The 24506-nt window shown below is 39.3% G+C and overlaps 1 protein-coding gene across 2 annotated transcripts in view; it reads left to right on the top strand.

The window, feature by feature from the left end:
- LOC125892989 (CUB and sushi domain-containing protein 3-like) overlaps positions 1-24506 on the top strand; it is a 264617-nt gene that overhangs the window by 48098 nt on the left and 192013 nt on the right. For both annotated transcript variants that reach the window (XM_049583381.1, XM_049583380.1), the window contains exons 4-5: positions 10627-10821; positions 24224-24470. In XM_049583381.1, the coding sequence (XP_049439338.1) occupies positions 10627-10821; positions 24224-24470 (442 nt within the window). The remainder of the gene's footprint in view (positions 1-10626; positions 10822-24223; positions 24471-24506) is intronic.

Raw genomic sequence — 24506 nt, 5'->3', positions numbered from 1 at the left:
TGCTTTTCTACAACAATGGCCACCGTTGCTTGTGGCTTTCACAGGGATAGAGAGCGGTTGCAGTCGTTCAGCGTACACATCCTGAGCTGGGAGTAATGCTATCTGCTTGCCCTTTATTGAAGGTTGTGTGTTTGCAGTGAAAACATTGTCGTGCCTATCTAAAACCTGCCTCGATGCCATTTCAACCTGCCCTTTATTTGGAAAAGTCTTTGAAAGACAGCTGACCCATAAAACATATTTTCATCTTTTATCCCCAAATCATTTCATTTGTCCCTCTGTGGCCATGCAGATTGTCCACTGAGTTGGAAAAGTCTGTGTGTATGTGTGTGGGTGTGCATGCGTGTATGAGCATGTGTTGTTTACCAGCTGCTTTGCCCTGTGATCCAACATGAGTTCAGTCAATACTCTTTTCTCTGCCTGCGTGAAAATCCAGCTCAGCAGCCAGTGAAGCAGCCAGCTAGGAAGCCAGACAGGCAGTCTGCAGGCACCTCCTGAGGGGAAAGTGTGCTGCTTGTGTGCTCACAAACACTGCCACTCCGTCAAACTTCCATCTTCTTCAAAGGGCTACAGAGTCATTAGATATACAGGCGAAATAAATAGCTCAGCCCCAGAGAAACCTCACACCCAACTACCTCATTTACTAGTTCACATAACTCACTCGTTACCACTGTGATGAGGCATAATGCAAGCCACTCTCACTCCCACTGTTTGTGAACGCAGCTGTAGGTAAAATTGTAGAGGAGTTTTTGTTATAATGACAAAATCCCATTACTGTGGTCTTTTTGCTTTAATTGTGCACTGTTGGTTTACCAGGTCTCAGGTTATATTTTATATATTGTCGCTCCCTGTCCTATTAACATATTTTGGTGAAGACGTAAAACACAGAGCAGTTTTTTCATCACATTAGTTTACAGATGGGCCAGAGAGATTTCTCTGGGTTAAAAGCACTCTGCAGCATCACATTAATATTGTTTGTATTTGTTTTTCTCTGGCATCACAAATGATATTTACTGTGTATTATGATGTTAAGCATATATATATATATATATATATATATATATATATATATATATATATATATATATATATTGTTTTCAACCAGGCTTTATTTTGCAGATTGGGTGGTGCCTTATGAGGTTTAAAGCACTCCACTGGCATTAAGATTTTTTGCATTCATTTTCTCTCCTTGAAGTGTTTTTGAAGTACAGGTTTTCATGAGGCTTTTCTCCAGCATCAGCCCCTGGTGTTTAAGAGCAGCTGTTTTCCCAAGGTTCTGTTATATCAACAATTTATTTAGGGTCCTCCAGACAGCAACACTTTGTTAGCTCAGGGCTAACATTGTATCTAAAACACTTGATTTCTTTAGGGGGCTCTTCAAACGCTCGTAAAAGTAGAAATCCTGATTCAATGTTAAGTGCAGGCTATTATTCAGAGTACTTCCTTTTTCTTAGCTTTACCTTCAGCTACTGTAGCTGCAGCTGAGGCTCAGAGTCCTGTTTTGCCTACAGTAAGAGGCCTTATCCAAACCAACTGCTTCGAATGTCTGCAACACATCATTTAAGTTAATTCAAGAGCCATGTCTGTCTGACACATTAGTTATGACTTTCCATACACCAAAGGCCAGTGAGTCAGTGCTGGTATAATTACAGCTGGGATGCATCTATTACTTTTTAATTAGTGACCTGGGGTGAGTTTCTCCAAACATTTACTTGTGCTTGCACTTTTGTTTCTCTATGTAGTTCTCTCAAAAACAGCTGCTGGAAAGTAATAATTGTAGCAATGCATGTCTTATAGTTAGCATACTGTAAGACCTACACTATGCACATGAGCATCCACCATATATCCGTACAGCCTGCTGCACAGTTAGTATTGTAGTGGGTAGGTGTTATGCTCACTGATTTATGCTTAGGGAATAAGGCGGGTGTCATAAAATGAAATTGGAGAAAAAGAATTAAAACACCCAGAAATATGTGGAGAAACAAAAGTTGCATTTAATTTACAAAAATAAAGTTGTAAAGAAAAGTTTTAACAAGAAACAACAAAAAATTTACTTTCCTAAACAGAAAGGGCTGTTAGAACAACAGCAATTAACTAAATCAAATGAAGGAATTACAATGACTAATAACACATACTCCCCCGGAAGGAAGTAAAAACTATTGACTATAACTATTGACTAGGTCAACCAAAACACACCAGTGTGGGTGCCAAACTGGCCCAGTGGCACCGTCTTCTCCAGTCCTTTTCACTAGCCCATGAAAAAACTGGTGTGCTCAACCACTCTCTGATCAGCGTAAAGGGGGAAAACACGGAACCTGAGGGAAAAGACAGAAACACCCAAGGGAAAGAAGACAGGAAATGTGCACTCTGCCTTTACCCAAAACAGCAGGATGTTTTTGTTTTTAAGCATGAGCCATAAATGCATCATACCCTTGCATAGAAGATCTGTGGGAAATTATTAAAGAAGGTTACTACGCTCTTGAAAAATGTGGTGTCATCCTGTAAAATAATTTATATGTCATCACATTTTTATTTGGCTGAGTGCAATCTGTCCGAGGTCCCAGCAACATCTGGCAGCTGAAATTAGAACTCTGTTTGGGGTTCACATGGGTACACATAGTATGATTTGTAACACTCAACAGCTCACAAAGAGTTTTTGATTTCACTCATAGTCACATCCAAGTCACAGCAGGATAGTCGAGGCACTTGTGAGCAGAGGCATGTTGCATGCAAAGAATAAATTGGGAATGAAGTATGGAGAGACAATTCAAAGAATGTATGCTGACATATTGTTGCAAATATTTACAGATGAAGAGATGGTACCAATAGTTTGCATCAAAGCCACCTAATAGCTACACACGGTGTCACTTTCCCCTCTGCAGACTTTGTATATTTAACTATTTCACACTGAAGTGTCTTGCTAGACGTCAGTGTTACTTTTTTGCTGAGTCAGTGCAGTAAGAAGGCAGTAATCTGTGTAAATAGGCTTTTGTATACTTTGTGCACTGCTGGGTTTTCAATTGCAGAGTCTCATATTTAACATATGTCTTTTCCCCCTGTGTTTTCCCATGATATTAAACAGTGGCAAACATGGCTGTGGTCTTAACCACCCACACACACGTTGCAAAGCTTGCCTCTTCTTTTTATACATGATATTGGCAGTTTGGATTTTTAAGCTCTAGAGAGGAAAGCTTTCAATATATGGATTCAGATAATTTTTCAAAGGTTTAAACATGCAGTTGTATAATGCAGATATTTCTGTACAGGGAATGCAAGGTCACTTAATGGATTTAGAATGAAATTGATTTAAATCATATGCCATGGCCTTTGCAGTCACTCGATCTCACCTCAACTGACCTGTTAATGCACTAGTATACGTCATCAGAAGTACTTGTTAGATGGTTCAGTAGCTTCAGGAACCTCCTCTCCTCACACCTTTACAACACCATAATATGGAGGGCTGCACTCGACAATATCTTGGATTTTCTGAAACAACAACAACAGACATTCACACCCGCTTCACTCAGTGATTGGCCAGGTGTGCAGAGGTGGGAAAGTAGCCAGGGTTTGAGTCATCTTTTTTTCATTCTTTACACATCTATTTCCAGCACTGTTTGTGTGTACAACCGACACTGAGAATGCCTTCCAGGAGAGACTGTCTGAAAATGTGCGAGTCTCCCCCCTCTCCTCTCCATGATGGCTGGCTTTTCATCCTGCCTTTCAGTGTAGCGGTTTCGAACAGCTATTAACACTTTTGCCCTCTAACGTAGTCAGACAACATGATGTCTGAACTGGTTCTTTTCTAGTACAACCCGGCCCATAGTTACAGTTTATCAGACAGCACTGAATCCCATCAAAATACCAAATATCCCTTATTAGTATATTAGAATTTTATTTAATCCATTACCCATCTGCATAGCATTTAGCTCAGCCTCTTTGGCCAGGCGTATAGTACAATTTCTAATATTTACATAGCTTTCAATGGCAGGTACTGACACTATTTGTTTCTAGTCCATATTTGTGCAGTGTGTTATAGCAAACTTAAAACCAGTGATTTACCCAAATTGATAAAATATTCTGTTTCATCATATGATATGTGCATCTCTGTAGTTTGATGTCTTAATTTATTTTCTCAAATCCCGTGCCAAGACATTCAAGACTGAGTACTGGATGATTTTTTCCCCTTACAATACAGTGTATAAGTGCAGATTGCACTTTAGATAGGACAACATTAGAATTACTAAACACTGACGCTAGTTATTTTGCCAACCAAAAGTATGGGTACACCAAGTGCATCAAAAGGGAGAGTTTAGATCAGCTACATTCAACCCACATATTGTATTGTATCATGGCAAGCTCATACCTGAAGTCTTCAGTACTCTTTGTGATCTATGCACATGCACCTTACCTTATTTTACTTTTAAACGACTGGCACATTTCACCACTCAAGTCATCCACAGAATGCTCTGCAGCCTGGTAAAGCAGCCAGGCTTTTGCTGGTAACGTTTAATTTAATTGGCTGATGAGTATTGAATTGCTAAAGCACAGTGTGCCTTTGGTATTTTCCAGTGATCATCACCATCCATGAATGGTAAATGTCCAGTTAAATGTGATTGCTGTAAAGGCAGGCTTGGTGGGAAACAGCTTTCTTTTCAGTCAGGGAGAGATCTGAATAACATATGGTTGCACACAGCACCAGTCCCCTGACCAGTTGATTTTCTCTCTTGTTTAGTTTTTTTTTTTTTTTTTTGTTATTCAGATGTTTTCAGCTCAGCAGTGTGCTGCATTTGAATCTGATGTTCTCTGCATAAATTGTAAAGGGCTGTTGTGGTGAGTTTTTAGATATTTAGCTTATCTTTGATGTGCTTAGTCACACTTTGTTGAACGTACATTTTGATATTTAAAAAATTTAATACATTTAAATATCACAGACTCTCCGTAACTCCCATGTAGACATACTATTTTTGCAGTATGTTGCCAAAGACCATGATGTGCAATGTAGGGATGCACACATTCTTTGCAGCTTGCAGTTATTAATGTTCATATTAAAGAGTACCCATTGTGCTTTAACTTAATGTTTATTATAAGTTTAATGTTATAGTGCTGGATGTTCATATTAAACATGGCCAAAGTTTAAATAGTGTGGTAAACGTGTGTAAAAGTAATCCCTGTGAGCAAAAACCTCAGGCTTCAGACCATTTCGAATACCCTCGTTTCCAATGTTTTTTTTTCTTCTTTCAAGACAAGCTGTCAAGTCAGACAAGTCAGATCATATTGGATTCCTTTATACAGTCATGTGCTCGGGGCACGCTATTGCAGGTTTTTACAGTACTACTCCGCTACGCGAAGCTACATGCCAAATTTCTCAAATTCTGGTTGTGTTTAAAAGCTTTTATTGGTGATTTTTCACAGTAAAAGTGCCGTTATTTTCCATCACAGTCATTCCCCTGGCTGCAATGACGCTGTAGAGACACTCAGATACTGAAGCCCTGGAAACATTGACCAATCAGAGCAAATTGGGCTCTTTTGGGAGGAGGGTCTTAAAGAGACAGGTGCTAAAACAGAGCCTCCTCAAACAGTGGGTGAATACTGGTGTTCCAGCACAGCTTTTTTTGAACATCAAACATGTAAACATGTTCTAGTAGAAACCCAAAATACAAGTATAAACCTGAAAATTAGCATAAAGGTCCCATTCAATCAAGTTTTTTTTTTTTCTTTTTTGGATGCTTCTTACTATAGATCTGTTGTAACCTTAAAGATTAATGTGACCAAATACACTGTGCCCCATATAATTTGAACACAGCACCATGGACTCTTATTACTTTGTGTGAGTAATAGTTTACATATTTGCAAATGCAAAACAGTTGCTTACGAATGCTGTTCTTGAGAGTGGTTTGCTCCTTCTCACCCCTGACCTCTGTGCTGGTCAGATGTTAATCCAGGAATCTCAACCCTGCTTCACACTTCTCACCCCTACATCGGTCAGGCATCATTAGTGCTGCATATGTGGTCCGATTTTCCTTCAGTGTGCACCTCTCTCAGAGAAAAAAAACATCACTCAAATTGGCTGTTGGTCATAAATTTCCATTTCTGTATTTTCACTGAACTTTTGGAGATACTTGTGGAAGGAGGTGTTGCAGCTTGAAATAAAAGAATTGCATGGATCATACATAAATAGATAATAAACCCATTATACATATTTTACTCTTCTTCAGACAGATTAATTTGCAGGAGCTTTTGTCTAAAAATAGCTGGTATTAAAATGTGAGAACGCAAATGAGGGCCTCAGCTCCCAATGTTTCAGTTGGGTCTGTCAGTGAAGAGTTGATCAACCCAGAAAACTACTGTGCCTGTAGGGTTTTTGGAAATACTGTTTACTGTTTCAGTTTTACATCATAGTGTTTTTGTGCTCAGAAATGTGAAGGTTGGGATTGTCAGGCTAATGGTCACTGGAGTATCAGGTCTGTTTTGGATGTTTTTTACCTATTAGTCTACCCTTTCTGTATTTGATTAAAAAAGAAATTGCACATGCTCTGTGGTCCCCTTTCCTCCTGCTTTATTCCCGTCACAGTCTGTTGGTATTTAATTTTGCTCATAAACATAAACAGCCGGCAGTTGATGCTAAGGATTTATATTGCATTCATTAGAGATCATACATATGAGGGATGTGTATGTGAGCATCTGCAGTGTAAAGTGGATTAGTGATTGGATTTCAAAAATGATTCCTAGAAATTAACATTGGAAAGTGCATCTTCACAGATGTGTCTGTCAGTGAAATCAACTTCAGAATTGTGGTCTCAGATATACTTCTCCTTACCTCCTTCTGTCTGTCTGTCTTTCCATAGATCCATCTAACACAGTTTATGTAAGTGTAAAATGGCTTCCTGTTCCCTGACTTGCCAGTTGGAATAATTAGCCACAAACAGATGGCACATATCAGAAATAATAATTTAACTTGACTGCATGATCAGTCACAAGCTGTAGGACTGAAGGAAGTGTTCTTTTCCTATCAACAAGACAACTCTGGATGTGATCAGACGTAATTGTGTTGTATTGATCAATAGCCACGAGTTCAGTTATGTTGTGTTCCTTATCATAAAGCTAAGTCAATTGTGTCTTTTAAGATGGACTTAATATATTTAATAATAAAATTAAGAGTGTGTCTCATTTCATAGACTGTGAAAATAATGGACACACCTACTGTAACATCACCTACTGGTTTGTGAACTCTTCTCATGAAGCCTCGAGCTCAGCATTTTGGCTGTTGCTATCTTTTTTTTTTTTTTTTTTTAGCCAGAAGTGACCATTTTTGGATGGAGGATGGCGCTGTGAAAGAGCGCAGGGTGGATCTGACTGAGAATCGAGGACACTATCAGCAGACAACCTGTCAGTCAAAGCGACCTACCCTTAATTATGCATAATTTTAAGCTTCAATTTAATGTAAATGGGTGAGTTATATAAAAATTCACCCCCATACCGTTGTCATGAAGGGAGAAATTAGCTGTAGAGACCAAAACCTTTTTTATATCAGGCTGCTGACATACTTCAGCTGTTAAGTTGGACATTGTAATATGGGTGTCCATGGGGACTGACTGGCTTCTGGAGCCAGTCTTAAGTGGCCATTCAAAGAATTGTGTTTTTGGTGCTTTCTGTTGGCTTCATTTTTCAGCCCCAGAGGTTGGCCCTTGGCTGATTTATATTTTTTATACATACATTGTCTTTTACTGAGATGCTCTTTAATCTAAAATGACAGATGTAGCCCATATGAAATATTTACCTTCAAATAGATAATCACTGATCATTAAAGTGCTCTATATTAAGAGAGTAGCAACTGAAAAGCCATATTAATATATTTCTTAGTTACTTTTTGTTTTAGATTTTGGTCACAAGTGTGGCACTGGTTCAAGTTAATGAAGGGGTGTCCAAACTTTTTTGAATGGATTAGCTGTTAACTAGTCTCTATATACAGACTCTACATTCAGTGAATGTAGAGTCTGTAGGCAAACCCTGGAGATCTTGCCTCCGGAAAAAGCGGAAGAGCCCTGATTTCCGGTTGTCGGCTGTTTGTAGTCCGTGTGATATCAATCACATTTGAGCCGGCTGCAGTTGTTGCCAGGTTAAACGCTCTGTGCGGTGAACTAACGAGGTGGAACATAATTGGCGTCACTGCAAACTCTGAATCCATCGCAATGGTTCAGCATATTTACTTATATATAAACGGAAGTTGGAAACGGAAATTTGCCTCCTCCGCCCAAATCAAACTGGAATGCCAAAATATTGGGGGTCTGCCCCCAGAGGCTGTATCGCCGTCTGCCGGAAGTCAGACGCCAAATACAGCCGATGGGTTCCGAGAATGGCTGTTGACCAATACATAAGGAATTTAAAAAAGGTGATGACACTGTTGTGATTAGGGCTGCAACGATTAGTCGACTAATCGATGACTAATCGACTATTAAAATAATCGGTGACTATTTTAGTAGTCGACTAATCGGTTTGAGTCATTTTTCATAGAAAAGTACTATAAAAGTAACCCAAAATACTCTTATTGCAGCTTCTTACGGTCAAATATTGGCAGCTATACACACTCTCCCATGACAGTGAACTAAAACCCTTTGGCGTGAGTACGAAACGACATTAGATGACATAATTTTGGGGATTGGGGGAGACAGACCGCCATTTTCAACATTTTGACACATTTTTCGATAAAACGATTAGTCGACTAATCGAAGAAATAATCGACAGATTAGTCGACAGTGAAAATAATCGTTAGTTGCAGCCCTAGTTGTGATACTAGTTGTTTAACATTTGCAAACACACTTACACATTTGTTTGTCATTTCATCCACAGACACAAGCATAGAGCATCATGAAAACAATAATATACAAGGGAAAAACAGAAAAATTTAAAACCAAATGTAACATCTTTAGAAAGACTGTATTTGCAGCAAAATAATTGGCTTTACAGGCCAAACCTTGGTTCAAGTCGACCGCAGGTTCCAACAGCCAAAAGGACCCTGGATCATTAGTCTGCAGTCTGACTCACTCAGGTGTTTAAAGTTTAGTAACATGAACTCAGGTCAGACTCAATCCTGCCCTCAAGAAAAAACAAAACATCTAACTGCAGAGGCAAAAAGAAGCCAGCGCTGTGTTATGTTCTGTGTTGCAGCTTGAAATAAAATCATGATACATTTTGTTCAGTCTGAACATGTGCAGGGAAGTTTAAACAGAGATTGAGTTATGGTGGTCTAATGGAGGAGAGAAATGTACTAGAAGATTGTGTTCAACCAAAAGAATATAGGATGGGAGAGCCCTCCAGGCCTGTTTATCACAACTTAAAGTAGATTGTTATCAGAATTCTCTTTCTGTAGTTTGCAAAGGAATACATTGATCATAAGAACTTTGGCTCTGTCAGCACATGAGCACAATATTATGTTGCTGGTAATTTCTGGGGAATTGCCTTCTTGTGAAAGACGTATAACTCTGAGATGCCATCTTCAAAAATGTGTCCAGCAAGGGATTTAAATTTGATGTAAATGCAATTTTGTACAAGCAATGTTATTTTTCATCATTATGGTTGTTCTATCACATGCAGTCGTTTACATTTAATATCTATGTTTGTACCATGATTAGCAGACACACAACAGGTAAAGTAATAAGAAGAGAGCAGAGGGTGCTAAGAGATGATAAAGGAGTGGATATTAAGTTGTAAATATAATAATGTCACTCTGTTAAAGTACATGCCTACTATAGATTTCATCATCTTGTTACTATTTTCTGGAGTTAAAGAAATTGCCTAAATCAAAAATAGTATTTAAACAAATGAAATACAATCAGTAAGTAATATAAGTAAGGTAAAAAGAAAGTCATTTGACATGGCAGTTATCTGTACATAGTAAAATCTGCCATAGGTTAGATTGAACATTCCTTCCTATAGAAATCCTGTATTCATTGTAAATGATGTGTTAGCCTGTCCCTAGGCCCTGCAATGGGTATCAGATAGTAGGTGCTCTTTAAAAGTTAAAAGCCTGGTACACATTCAGTGCACAAGTCCCTTGGATTTCTGAAAATAATTTGAGTTCAGTTCCTACTATTAGGCAATGCGGCGATTCAGCAGCATACAGGAAAATGATAATGGTCTGCAGCTGTAGCTCCTTCTCTCATGTCCCTGTGCCTCCTTCTTCTTTTTACTACCTTTCCTTTTCTTTCCTCTTTCACTGTGCTCATGTACTTGTTTTTCTCTGCCCCTCATTGCAGCTTCTAGCTATACACTGATGTAATTTAGTGAACTATTAATGCAAAGAGATTGGTAAGACACCAGTGTGGTACTTCACCGCTCCCTGGGCAGTGGATTTTTAACATCTTGCCAAGATCATTTCAAATCTTCAGACATAACTAAGCATCTGAGTAGCAATGGCATAAATGTCAGACTTGTGCTGACATGTGCTATTAACAGTGTATGTGATACTCTTAACACTTAATTCAAGATGACTAACAGTGTCAAAAATGATATTGAAATCTTTTAGGAAGCCATAGCTATGAAAATAAAACACACTAGTGCAGATTTTTTTTTTTTTTTTTTTTTTTACATCAACACATGATTATTTTTAACAATACTGTCTTTATTTTCCAGAGCTGAGAAGCAGCTCATGTGGAAATCCAGGAGTTCCACCCAAAGGAATACTGAATGGAACTCAGTTCAACATAGGTGACAAGATCCGCTACCGGTGCGTCACCGGCTATGTCCTGGACGGACACTCACTCCTCACCTGTGTGACCAACACAGCCAGTGTGTCAGTGTGGGACTTCCCTGTGCCAATCTGCAGAGGTGAGGATGTTTTATTACTCTAAATGAATTGCTAATCATTTTTACTGCATGTCATGCCTGCTGCTGCCAACTATTTCTCCCAGCTGTACAATGTGACTGTAGTTACGCATTATGTTATCTACACATTTTAGGGTTCCCCAAAGACATATAAAATAAGCCGGTGATTGGTTTGTTTTGACCTCTTTTCCATGAATTGCATAAAGGTAATTCCTTTGACATGATGGAGAGCTTGATGGGGTGTGACTGGGTGACTGGTGTGTTCCACAGAGTAGTAAAGTCTGGCACAAGTCTTCATTAGATCTGTAATTTTATTTGCAATCTGATGGGATGGAATTACTTTTTTTTAATCATGTTGAAGAAGTTAATTAGAGCCTCTGTGGCTCAAAAGGTTAATTAAATATTTATTCCTGTAGAGCAAGTAGCTTAAATACATTAATGCTGATGGCAGGAGTGGTACATCTACTAGGTTTTGGCATCGCCACTTGGGCTGTACTTTAATGGCTTACACTGGAGGAGTATGGGTTTTGGGCACGTCTTTGGAATGTGCCATAGTTTTTTCCTGATGGGATGGGTTTTTTTTTTTGTTTGTTTTTTTTATTCAGTGACCTGTTTGCTCCTGCTGCTTTACTTAGATACCATTCACCTCTCCATTCAAACTGCATGAGTAACAAAACCAGGCTGCATGAGCTACAAAGCAAGCAATTAAAGACACACCAAGTCTGTTTTATTGGGCAGTGAAAATAAATGCAACCATTGTAGTCCACTGTGGTCACCCACCAACTCCAGAGCCATTTCCCGTGAGGTGGACCAGCAACAACTTGAACTACTACAGAATGTACAGCAGAGAAAGAAGACAGTAAGAAGACAGTTCTTATGCCACAATGTGGGGGATTTGAAATGAAAATGCCACATTATTCAGTCAGACCTGGAACCTGTGAAACTTCAATATCTACTGTGCCTTTTCTCTTGCCTGGCAGGAGGAATATACTGAGACTGCTGATTCACCAATATGGCAAAAAGCGTTCATAGTATGTATGGCGGAAATTCTCAGACCACTAATTTTTCTGTCTACTTCAAGACAAGTGACCCAACATTATCTATTGTTTAGACTGTTAACCCTGGCAAAGGTGATTGTGGAAGGCAAATTATTTATATCAATAAATTGTGTAAATTACAAGTATCCACTAGTGAAAAATTTCTGGAAGATCTGGCATCTCAGCTAATAATGAACCAAAATGAAAAACAACATGTAGGTATAAGTATGAGCGTACAGCAGGGGTAGATATTTCAAAAAGTTGCATTGCTTGAGATGTAATATATTTTCTCTTCTGACACTTGGAAGAGTTTCATTATGGTTTTTGCTTCATTTTTTGCTCAGAAACTTCCTAGCATGTTCAAAATACAGTGTTGCCCAGGATTTGAACCCTTAAAGATGCTGTGCATAGGTGATTTGTCTCAGTGAGCTCTTTTGCTCAACCATCAGGAACAGAGAGAGTGAAAACGATGCTATAGCATAATGATGGTTTCTTTCTGACAGCTGGTTGATGAATGACTGACTAGTGCTCTTCATGCTGTTTATCCCTTGCTGTGCTTAGATGGGACCTGTCGTCACACTGACGCAAATAATCCATGACATATGTAGAAAGGCATTGTGCTTATAAGAGCCTCTTGAAATTTGCAATGATGTGCGCACAGTGGGAAGGGACTTCAAGAAATGTCACTGTGGTCGGTAATTTGTCAGAATTGCTACAGCACAGTGTCTGTACAAAGGACTGAGAGTGATCGTTTAGCATGATGGATTCAAAATGAGGTAAGGCAGTCTTTATACTGCAAGTTATCTCTAACAGTTGCTATTGCGATGTACAGTAGACTGAAAGTTTTTGAGCTGCAATCACTGGGAGTTAGGTTTAATCAATGTTGTGTTGTAGAAGCTCATCTAAAACTCCATTTGGACATTTGAACAGCTTATTTTTTGCTGCACTTGTATAACACAAGAGAACTGTTCAGCTGAAGAGATGGAGGCATTTATTGCAGTCTGGGTGAACCTCAAACCTGTGATGCACATATTCCAGGGAGTCAACACCTTTTCTTTTCTTTTCTTTTCTTTTCTTTTCTTTTCTTTTCTTTTCTTTTGCTTTTGCTTTTGCTGTGTCAGCCTCCCTTTACCCCAAACCACCAGGAAGTTCTGCTGTAGTCTCATTTTTAGCCGGGGAGAACCTTAACAGTTTTTTTTTTTTTGTTTTTTTTTTGAGACAGACACCTCTTCATACTCTATACCACAAGGAAAAATAAACTAACATTAGGGGAAAAGCTCTCAAGGATTGAAAACCATTCTCATATACTGATCATTTCCATCCAATCTAACACCATAGTCAGCTCCTGTGTTTTTTATTGCTGTATACTAAAATAGCCTCATCCAACTTAAAGAGCTGAGCTTACAATAATTAACCTCATCAAAAAAGTCTTGCACCATGGACATTTTTGGAGTAGGCCAGTGTGTATTTTCTAGGGATGCACTGATTTATCAACTCAGTATTGGCAGATATTCACTTTGTTGACTGTCATCAGCCTATTGGCAAATAAGATGTCATTCACTGATGGCAGTGGCCGATTTTTTTCTGTTGTATCACATCAGTTTTAACCACGCTTAAAAGCAGGGCTCGAGACTAACAGCCACAGACTTAAATTAATGAGCAGGTACAAGAAGAATACAATAACTGTTTGGCAAATGGGCTCTGTGATCTCAACAGAGATCTTTCCCAGGATGTCTTTAGGACGAAAAGACGCAGGTAACTCACTATTAACACGTCAGAGGACGCACGCTGTTGTTTCCCTGGTAATACTACATTCACTGTAAACAACTAATCTGTGTTTAAATCGGCACAAGGAGAGCTAGTTAACATTAGCTGTTAGTAGCCAGAGGCCATAAATAACAGCTCATGGAGGTTGCGTTGAGTTACATTATGGTCCACTGAAGCTCTATTCAGTAAAAGTGAGCAGTGGGAGAAGGTAAATTACAATGTTTTCATAATGTGTTCAGTGTAATCTTGTAAAATGTAGTTTTCAGAGAGAAAATTGAATATATGCAGCCTTTTGATGGAGAAATTTGTTGATGTTTTCACAGCAATATAAAATAGATATGAGAGCGAGAATTATGATATTATCATTTACAATAAAAAGCCTTTGAAGCAATTTTTAAAAGATGTTTTTTATGTGAAAGAAGGTTATATTAAAGGTTGTTTCAAAAGACAAGGGTAATGAAGTACTGAATGACTTGAAAACAGTTCAGTTGCTTTTTTATAGTGTAGATTTTTTTGTTCCTCTAGTACAAAAGAGAGAGTGAATAGCAACAAAAACAAAATAAACAACAATATATAAACATTGTTATCAGCTATGAGCCAAATTATTTTAAACATCGGTTGTGGTCTTGGCCCAGAATTTCACAATCGGTGCATCCCTAGTATTTTCAACTGACTCTTTATTCAAGCAGATTGATCTTGTAGTTTTCTTTATTGAGATGAAAAGCAGGAAATAACTACATGTCTTAATAGACTAAATTGGTACATTTTGGTGCTGATGGACTGCTAGATCTAAAGGCCTTTGCACTGTACATTGAGTCTGCTTTTTATCGTTCTACTTGTTGTGAAAATTCGTAAAATGATACTGAACAGTGTCGTCAAGCAGTGAGGATGATTTGTCCTCTCACTTCTTTAAAGTAAAATAAGAAAAGATTGGGTCGATCCCATTCTGAGAAGACATCCAGAGCAAGGAGAGTTTTACCTGCTGATAAAGGAGCAGCGTAATCATCCCAGTCGTTTCCAGGTGTATTTCAGGATGTCAGTTTGATGTGCTGTACTGTACTGGAATCACACATGAAAAAGAAGACCACCAATTTTCATGTTCCAATTGATCCTGAACAGTGGGTGGCAGCCTATGTCAGATAGGGACACACACATACAGAGATAGATGTGAAAAATTGCCAACAATTGAACCTGTTTCAAAAACTTCAATGGCTGACAAAAGTTTCCGAGTTGGAGTATTAACATGATTGACCCAATGTGACATATTTACTTTAAAATGTGTGACGATTTCAGATGAATAAAATGGACATGGTGTGCGAAGGCCTTAAACCTGCAAAGTCAGCCAAACAAAAGAGAGAATATACTAAAAAGAGTCAAAGATCCCCCCCCCGCCCCGTCCCAATATGCAATCCTTAGAAATCCCAAAGCCAGCAGAGCAAATTTGCTCTTGCCAACTCATTCTACAGTGCAAGGCACAGCAAAAAGGAAATGGCTCAGCATATGTTTGAGAAATGGAAAGCTTCAGGGAAACAAAAAGCTGCATATGGGGGGTTCCTTTCCATTTAAGGATGGTGTTAGCCTCTATTGCCACGGGCCAGAAACATCACTCCTTTTCAGGCCTGGGCACTGCTTGAGCCACTCTCTCTCTCGACTAAATCCAGCCCGGCCCCTGTATGCGGGCAGATGGTCCTTTGATCTTATTTCCTCAGAGATCCTGCCCTTTCTGCTCATCACCAATTGTTTCACACTAAACACACAGCAACACAAAATCTCTCCCCAATCCACCGTCCACCCCCCACTGTCTCCCAACACCTCAGTCTCTCAACCAGTCACCTCCTTTTTGTCTCTATCCCTCTCTTTTCATCTTTCTCTCAGTTCTCTTCTCCATCCTCATACAACTTCCAAAGTCTGTGTTTGTGAGGCATTTGTGTGTGAACGGATGACAGAAAGAGAGAGGGATAGAGGAGAGGAAAAAGAGAAGTGCAGGGAGACATACAGTACCAATTTCCAATACAAACGTTTCGTTTAAAGCTGGATAATGAAGCCGTGGAAATTTGACCAATATTAAACATCATTACTGAACTGTGGAATCATCAGATATAAGTATATTTGCTGGACAGAGTTGTCGACTTTCATTTAATTAAAAGTGGTCACTGCAGTTTTTACCCTGGAGGCTCAGTATGTAAGTCGGTATGGAGAAAGGGGTGTAATTTAGTTTTTCTTTCCCTCAGTTTGACTCCTAATGGAACAAGTCACACACAACCACCACGTTTGTTTATTCTGTTATTGAGAAAATCAGAATTCATGGCTTAGATGGTTTTGAGTCAGGGTTATGGGAACCCCATAACAGTATACTGTAGTTATTGTGAAGCCGTCGTAATGCCAGGTGTTATCCCATTTAGATTAACCATAAATGTGTGTTTATCCTGCATTACTGTCTCTTTGAAAGGGGACATTAGAGCTTGAAAGGTAGACAGAAAAACAGAGGTGGCTATTCTAATCGTGAGTTGCTACTGCCCCTCCCAGGAGCCCATTTCAATTCCTTCCATCTAAATTGTCTCTGGACATTCATTAAACCAGGCAGCGAGACAGCAAAGAGGGACAGGATGGTAACATGAGAATATGGTCTATTGATGCACTGTCATTCTCGCTGCCAGCCACTGTCCAACAGAATAAGAGAATTAGACCACAGAAAAACCTTGCTCCTTTAAAACATCTCCATGTCTGGTAATGTGACTGGACGAAGCACGCAGTTCTCTCTGCAGTGCCTTTTCAGCTCTCTGCTACTCAAATAGAGAATTTAAATATGAAAATTTTTCTTACCCATGTCACGATTTTTCATTCCAAGTGAGTGCTCATTTGTCCTCCTCAGTTAGAACTGATATAAAAATATCTCTCTCTATGTTCACTAAGATACTGCTAGAAATTCTTGCATTGAATCCACAAAGGTGATAACAGGCAACAACTGTAATAGCATTTGGATTAGTAATTAGGTTACCAACATGATCCTCCATGTTCAGTATTCATTGATATGAGCAGAATAATAATACGATGTGAGGATCATTGTTTTTGTGAAAAGAAAATTACCAAATCCTTTACCCATATATACGGCTGTGATTAGTGCTGTAGTGCTATATTGCTCATTAAATAGTCATCCTCTTCTCTCATTACTCATTTAAAATATGAAATTACGGCAAAATGGCCACTGTAATGAAATGACCCCCAGCAACATGCATGATGCAATATGAATTGCATCTGTGCACCCATTACAGATCACTTTGCCGCTGCTCAGCTCTATCAATGTTTAACATGACTTGCAGCTGAGCAAATGAGGGACTCACTGTAGGCATAGTCACAGCCTTTACATTAACACATGGATTATTACAAAGGAGAAACCTAAGGTAATATAGAAAATTATACATGTTCCTTCCCCTCTATCCTTGGGGGTGAATATTTCTAAGCAGAAAGACAAGTGTTGTATATCTGATCAAAGTCAAGGGGAGAGAGGCTTAATCCCTCCTCAAGTAGCATTAGATTGCTGATGCTGGGGATGTAAATGAGCTCAGCTAAAGCAGTCCTAATCCTCACCACCATCTTTTTTCTTTTCTTTTTTTTTTACACTGCCACCGTTTTCAAAAGAGAGATTCTTCGTCTTCTTTAAATCCAGAGCATGCTCTAATGATTTGCTAAGGAACACATTGCCCAGCATTCAGTGCCTCTTTTATGTCACTAAACCTCGTTGGCTTACTGTACCTCAAATGCTGCCATGCATCCGAACGAAACGCTGCATGTGAATATATGGAACCTGTAAGGCATTATCCAGTTGAAGCCATTTAAAATTCTCAAACTGCAAAGCATTTTTTTTTTGAGCCTCAGACAGCAGTTTGCCGGTTCATGATTTACAGTACCATGCATGGATGCTTCTCAAAGAAACAGCTAAGAAACCTGTCGTAGTACTTCTCCACAATAATGAATTGCTCCCAAGCATCTACCCAATTTTCCTGTGCAATTTAATGGGCTACAACTGTAGACACATTAATGAGTTATAAGTGAGGTTATGATCATAAAAACGTGGTTGTGGAAATCTGTCTCATGCCTTTGAGGAAGCCCCGTGCTAAAATGTAGGCAATTAATCCACAACACACAAACCAAAGAATGAGTTGCATTTTTTTTAGTGTTACCAAAATGTCTCTTTAAAGATGCTTGTATGCAGTGGGCAGTTCCCACTACATAAAAATTCATATCTGTCACTCACACTACTGCACATGGCTTCATGCCGCCACCACCTGAGCTGAATGACGTTCAACGATGATCAGAGAGCAAGTCCGTTATCATGGAAACCACTTCAGAGGAAACTATAAAGGAGCTATATTTTATTTGTTCCAGCATCCTATTCCAGTGTACAAAGATCTGAGGAACAAAAAAGGGCTTTCATTTTTGTTTACGGTTTGTGGGAAAGCCTTTTCATTGTCTCCTTTTTTTTCTATGATAATGTCAGTAGTATCATTTGCCACAGTGGCAAGGCTGTGTCCTCTGTGCTTCCCAGTCAAAACCTAGAATATAAACAGTGCTGGATGGCAGCCTGCGGTTTCTGCTCACTCTCTGCATGCACCTCGAGGCCTAACTTAATTTACTCTTATCTACAGCACCGAGTCTTACTGCTGCGTGTTGATGTTTGATTGATGTATATATCAAGTTTCATCATACAATGCCCCTAGGCTCCAGCAGATGCCCTGCAGATTCTTGTTTAATTGTGCTCGTTGTGTTCCTTTCATATTCAACAATATGAAAATGTGGTTGTTTTCTACTCTTAAGTACATAGGCAATTTAGTTACAGCTTCCAACTCATTTAGAGCACTGAAGAAAAGAAAAAAGAAAACATTTTAACATGAAAGACCTTTGGATGCACCAAATCTTTCTGTTCTTTTTTTACAGTATTTTTCTCCTGACTACTGCAAATTAAACTTGTGTAATATGCTTGTTTGGTTGTAATGAATTTTCTATTATTTATTCACCGCTGCTAAAAATTCTGTTGCTTTAGCCTGTAATCTGTTTACTCTCTATCAGACCTTGGACACCTTTAAACGTACCGTGCATTAGTGTGTTTGAGAGAAATTAGCCAATTTCCCTACAGGGATCAATAAAGTTCAATTACATCCTTAAGATAGGATGCTCGTTTTGATATCATTGTGACATAATGTATCATGAATACATGCTGTCAGTTTTGTCGGGTTTTACAAGTACTTATTTTATGTGGCACTTCATTGGAAATCAATGTCACAGTGTTCTGAGTGCATTTATAAAATACTTACCTGATAATTAGCACAATGAGCTTTTAAGCTCAGCCCTGATGTTTCTAGTAAGATAAGTTCATCTAGCTTTGGTTAACACAGAGTGTATTTAGTTTGGATTTCATGTTAAAATGTCATTGAATGACCTTGACTGACTCATGCTTTTTGTGTGGCTGCTAATAATTTTCAGCCCACTACTTTATCACTGAAGTCTTTTTGACTCTTTGAATTTGTCCTGTTAGACTTCTTTTGTATCCCTTAAATGTTAAATGTTTTGTGGTTACTGATGGTCACATTAACCACTGTTTCTTTTCATAATACATATTAATTTCTGTGCCCAAAATTGTTCACACATTCACTGTTGCATGTGGGGGGAACACTGCTCGACCACAGCTCTCCGACAGACACGTTATTTTGGACTATTTAGAATAGAATATAATATAACAGAATAGACTTGAGTACAATAAAATATGTCTTTATTGTTCAACAGTCCACCAATAGTGAAGGATGTCAGACAATGCCCAAGGTTCCCATGGTCACGGAAAACCTTGAAAAGTCATAAAATTTCACAATTCCATTTCCTAGGCCAGGAAAATTCATGGAATTAGTAAAAGTAGTTGAGTCAACAGTCATGGAATTTTGTTGTGTGTCATGAGGTTATTCCAGTAATCCTCCGTGGATAACCGTTAACATATTGTAACATAACAACAACTTTGCTTTCTGTAGCTAACGATGTAAAGTTGCTCGAATATGTGTCATGTGTGATGTTTTGTTTACCATCACATTTTCCAATTCTTCATTTTCTCCCCACATTTGATATGCAATCTGATATTTTTCAAAAATGCCCACCAAGTGGGACAAGAAATGTATTTTTAATTATGGGTTCTTGAAAAGGCATGGAAAAGTTTTACAAATTTTTAAGTTTTGAAAATGTGTGGGAACCCTGAAAGCGTCAAAATTAAAATGAAACAAGTCCTCCATTATCTGGTCTGGACATTTCCATAGAAGAAGTACTCATATGTACATTTACCACTCCAAAAGCAGCACAACCAGTATGGAATGCATAGTCTGTTTTATTTAGATGACGATTCAGCTGTAGATGAAGGAAAAAAACTGGTTTGACTTTGGAGAAAGATCATTTCTATTTGACAATAAAGGTAATTCTAAAGCTTGAGTGCTCCTGGCAATTATTGATCAGACCAGACATTAGCTTTGAGAAACCTTTCAAGCTGAATCCAATAAAACATTGATTGATACTGTTGGATTCATTTATAAAACTTTGTAAGATGTGTTGTAGGTCAGTCACTTTTGCACCCAATTTCCATCATATTTATTGCAGGTCTGTTGTATTAGACACCGTTAGTTTTAGCTAGCCTAGATGTACCTAATAAAAACGGCATCTGAGTTATTGAATGTGTGAGTATGAAAATTGTCCCTTGTGTTGGCCAAAGGGATCTCTTTATACATTATTATTTCAATTTTTGAAATGATATGAAAATCTTTTCACACTGTGAAAACATTTTTTAAATTTTGAATACAACCTCAATCATTTATTGTTGTGTGATGGATGGCAACAGAGATGCACCATTAAGGCTGTTTTGATACTGCCTCTGGCTGCCAAATTCCAACTGATTCAGATGTTAATGTTAGCACCCTTTTAAAAATATATTAAAAATCCCTTTTGTTAGGACCAAATTCACTTTGGCAGGGGCAAGGTATGGTTAACTTTTTCCCTGCCTGTCCGCCCCTGTGACAAGCAAAATTTTTTTTTTTTTTGTCTGCAACTCAGAAATTGTATCTGCCACTTTTGAAAAAATGCACTAAATGAGCAAATCACATTTAGATCATGTAGACATCATTTGATGGAAAGAATGTTGTCATTTAATGGTCAGTATATTTACACCTAAACCATACACACACATACATGCATGGTAAATTCTAGTGTCCAAATTACACTTTCAGGGGAGCTCTATGGTGGGAGGGTACAGTACACATGCATGCTTGTGCATGAATGTGTCCACCTATGTGCAGAAATATACCATCAATGCATTTCAGTTCATAAAGAGAATATTTAGCCTGGAACAATGCTGTTACAGGAAAAACAAATCATCATGGTAATATTTTAAAGCAAGACAAAGGGACTTGGCTTGGTCTTGAGGAGCTGTAGTGTTTATTCATTGACAAACTGAAGCCTACACAGTACATTTACTACAACTCGACAACTTTACTTTTAATTTCCTTTCTGCTTCTGTTGCCAACACCTGTCTGCTCTGAGCACACCCATCGTCTCTCTTGCTCTCTCAACCACTCACTTAATACACTACTGACTCTTCCTTGAGACGAAATTTAAATGTGACGTAGATCTATGTAGATGAAGTTGATACAGCAGCAGGTGGGCATGTATATACGTATATGTGTGCATCTTTATGTTGGTTATTGGTTAGACTTTGTTGAACTTCAAAGATTACTTTTTTTTTAGCTTTTTGCCTTTTTTTGCTAGGACGGTTTCAGAGAGGAAGGGGGAGAGAGAGGGGATGTCAGGCAAGGGGGGTGGGGCGCTAATGTCAGACCCTGGACTAGAGGAAGATTCTGTCTCCTATTTTGCTGCTATTGTCAACAATTGAATTTCAATTCAATTCAATTTTATTTATAAAGCCAAATATAACTGTCCTTGGACCCTCACAGCTGGTGAGGAAAAATTCCCCCGAAAAAAACCCTTTAACGGGGAAGAAACTGGTAGAAACCTCAGGAAGCGCAAAACAGGAGGGATCCCTCTTCCAGGACAGATAGACGTGCAGTAGATGTTGTGTGTGTATAGAGCAGATCAACATTATAAAAGTGGAGTGATCCATATGGCAAAACACAGTATCTCGCTATACTCAGTTCAGTGTATTGAGGCAGGAGCTCTTTCTGGAAACAGCCATTTGTCACAAGTGCAGAGGTTACGTCCCCAGTGTTTGAAGAATCAAGATCAGAAAATATGCCCCTGACTTTTGAATGACTGTGTATGGGGAAGACGTGCTAAGTAAAGAAATGCAGAAGAATGGAGCTGATTTTTTTAATAAACATGTGGTAAAGGTGGTGTGATTGCCCAGAAGAGAGGAGAGAGAGTGGAGATCTCTCGGCTCCTATCTTGCTTTTCCACGACCTTATCCAGCAGAATGTATGGAATAAGACTCTGGTAAACACAGCAAGTGGAGATTAAAGACTGTTGTGTTCACATCTTTGCAGACACCTGGCTCCATCATAAGCCCAGATCAGGCTGTTGTATCTGACAGGCAGGCCGTGGACTGCAGACAGGGTGCAGTACTCCGGTGGGATGAGAGGGGGCACACTCTGTGTTTACATCAGTGATGCTTGGTGCTAAAACAGTCAAAGAAGGACAATGTTTCCCTGATGCTGAATTTTTAATGTTTAGATGCAGACCATATTATATGTCCAGTGAACATTCCTCCTGATGCAAATTGCAAAAATGCACTACTGTGTTTTTTTGTTTTTCTTGTGCAGCATAAAGGGACTACCACTGATTTTGTTGCGCAACCCTGTGTTGTAGTGTGACAATAAATGAACCTTGTTACCTTCTATCAGTCTTGTTTTCCTCTCACTCTTGATTTGCTCTCTACTCATCTCTTTCCTTTTCACTTATTTTTTTGTCTCCTCTCCTGCACTCACCCGTCTCTGATTATCCAACGCTTCCCTACCACTTCTTTGTTGCTCTCTCAGCCTTGATGGCCATGAAGACACTTTACGCTGCCCCCCTGTCTGTCATCAAGGTTAAAAAGTGATATGGCTCCTTTGGTCAGACTCGCAGCACTTTAATATCAGTTTAATTTCAGCCTATAGCCAATTACTCTACAAATCTGCTGGGCACTTTTTGAAATGTCATTTTAAAAGCATTGAGGGGATATACAATTTGTCACTCAGGCTAAGTGTTATGTGGTGGAGGTAGTGGTAGCAATGATTCAAATGAGAAACAAATCATGACTCCATTCTTTTGTTGCTACAAGGCTGCAAGCATTCACCAAATGAAAGCCTGCCCTTGGTGTAGTCTACAAATGAGTCGGCCCTTGGTATAAATCATATATGTGTGTACATCATTGATGTCTCACACAGTATCAATGCCATTGCTGCCCTTTCTATGAAAACTTTGATCAATCGCTATGCTTTGGCTAATGTGTCAAAGGACATGGATCAAGCTAACTAGCGAGCTCCTGCTCCCTCATCTTCTCCCCTTTTCCCTTTATCTTCTTTTGAATTTCAGACACCCGCTTCCTTGTTCCTTGACCAATCGTGTAATGCAGCATACAGGAATGTTCCAAGGCTGGCAGCTCTGACAGCCCTGAGTGGAGCGCTGAGCCATCAAAGGTTTCAGCTGGCACAGCTGAGTGTCACATATTAGTCTTAAATGATGTGAAAACTGTGAAAGCCCTGCCATCATTAGAATTCTTTAGGGAGAAAAAAACGGATATAGGGGTAGAGAGGAGGGTGGTGAGTAATAGTAGAAAGATCTGAGAGGGCATGCAGAGAGGAGAGGAATGGAGAGAGAGAGAGAGAGAGAGAGAGAGAGAGAGAGATGGAGAGATATGAGAAAGGGTGGGGGAGAGAAGGGAAAAGGGACATGGAGTGAAAGAGAGCAAGCCACTGTTATGGTAGAGTGCATTAACATTCAACTGACGTGCCATGCTCCCCACATTGGAGAAAAAAAAAATACAATTTCAGAGCATTACAAGCCCTGTTTATCACCATTTGTTTGTTTCCTGAAACATGTGGGGGCTTGGAGGACACGATGATGAATTACTGACTCTTGGATGGAGGGAATAGACAAGATGGGGGGAAATGGAGAAAAACACAGAAGACATTGTTAGGACTTTTACTTCCACAAACAGCACTGAAGGAAACTGACAGAATTAGCACACAATAATTGGTAAATAATTCTGTCCATTGTCTCATGTCTGAATGCTTCAAGATTCTTGCCAGTACGAAGAAAACAAGCCGTCTTTTAATCTTATGTTTCATATTGTTAGAAATCCCATAATTGTACTGGAATTAGCTTTAGACTCGACAACCTGTGGATGTGTGAAAAACAAAATTGTGCTTAAATGGCCTGTGCTGCTCTGACATCAGCTTCCACATTGGTCTTGCTCTGGTTTGCATTTATCTGAGAGGACAGGTACAGATGTTTTATGCCTCAAGCCACTTTTTTCATGTCCCATGTTGAGCTTTGAGTAATAGCTCTGAAATAACCCAGAGACCACGTGTCTGTTCTTCCCTCACCCTCCCCACCCTGCTTTTCTCTCTGGTGACTGACAGCGGAGGACACGTGCGGTGGCACCCTGAGGGGCTCCAGCGGGCTCATCTCCAGCTTCGATTTCCCCAGCGGTGAGTCTCCTGGCGCTGGCGGAGGTGGAGGTGCTGGAGGCCTGGGCAGCAGTGGGGAGTGTAAGTGGACCATCCTGGCAGATCCGGGGGACACCATCTCCCTGGTTTTCACTGAATTTCAGATGGAGGAGAAGTCGGATTATCTGGAAGTAGAGGGATCTGAACCGGCAACAATCTGGTGAGTCGAGCTGTGAGTGGGAGTGCTTAATCATGC

This window comes from Epinephelus fuscoguttatus, linkage group LG8 (assembly GCF_011397635.1).
Source record: "Epinephelus fuscoguttatus linkage group LG8, E.fuscoguttatus.final_Chr_v1".
Classification (NCBI taxonomy): domain Eukaryota; kingdom Metazoa; phylum Chordata; class Actinopteri; order Perciformes; family Serranidae; genus Epinephelus; species Epinephelus fuscoguttatus.
Note: the sequence above shows the minus strand (reverse complement) of the source record. Positions and strands in the feature narration are given on the sequence as shown.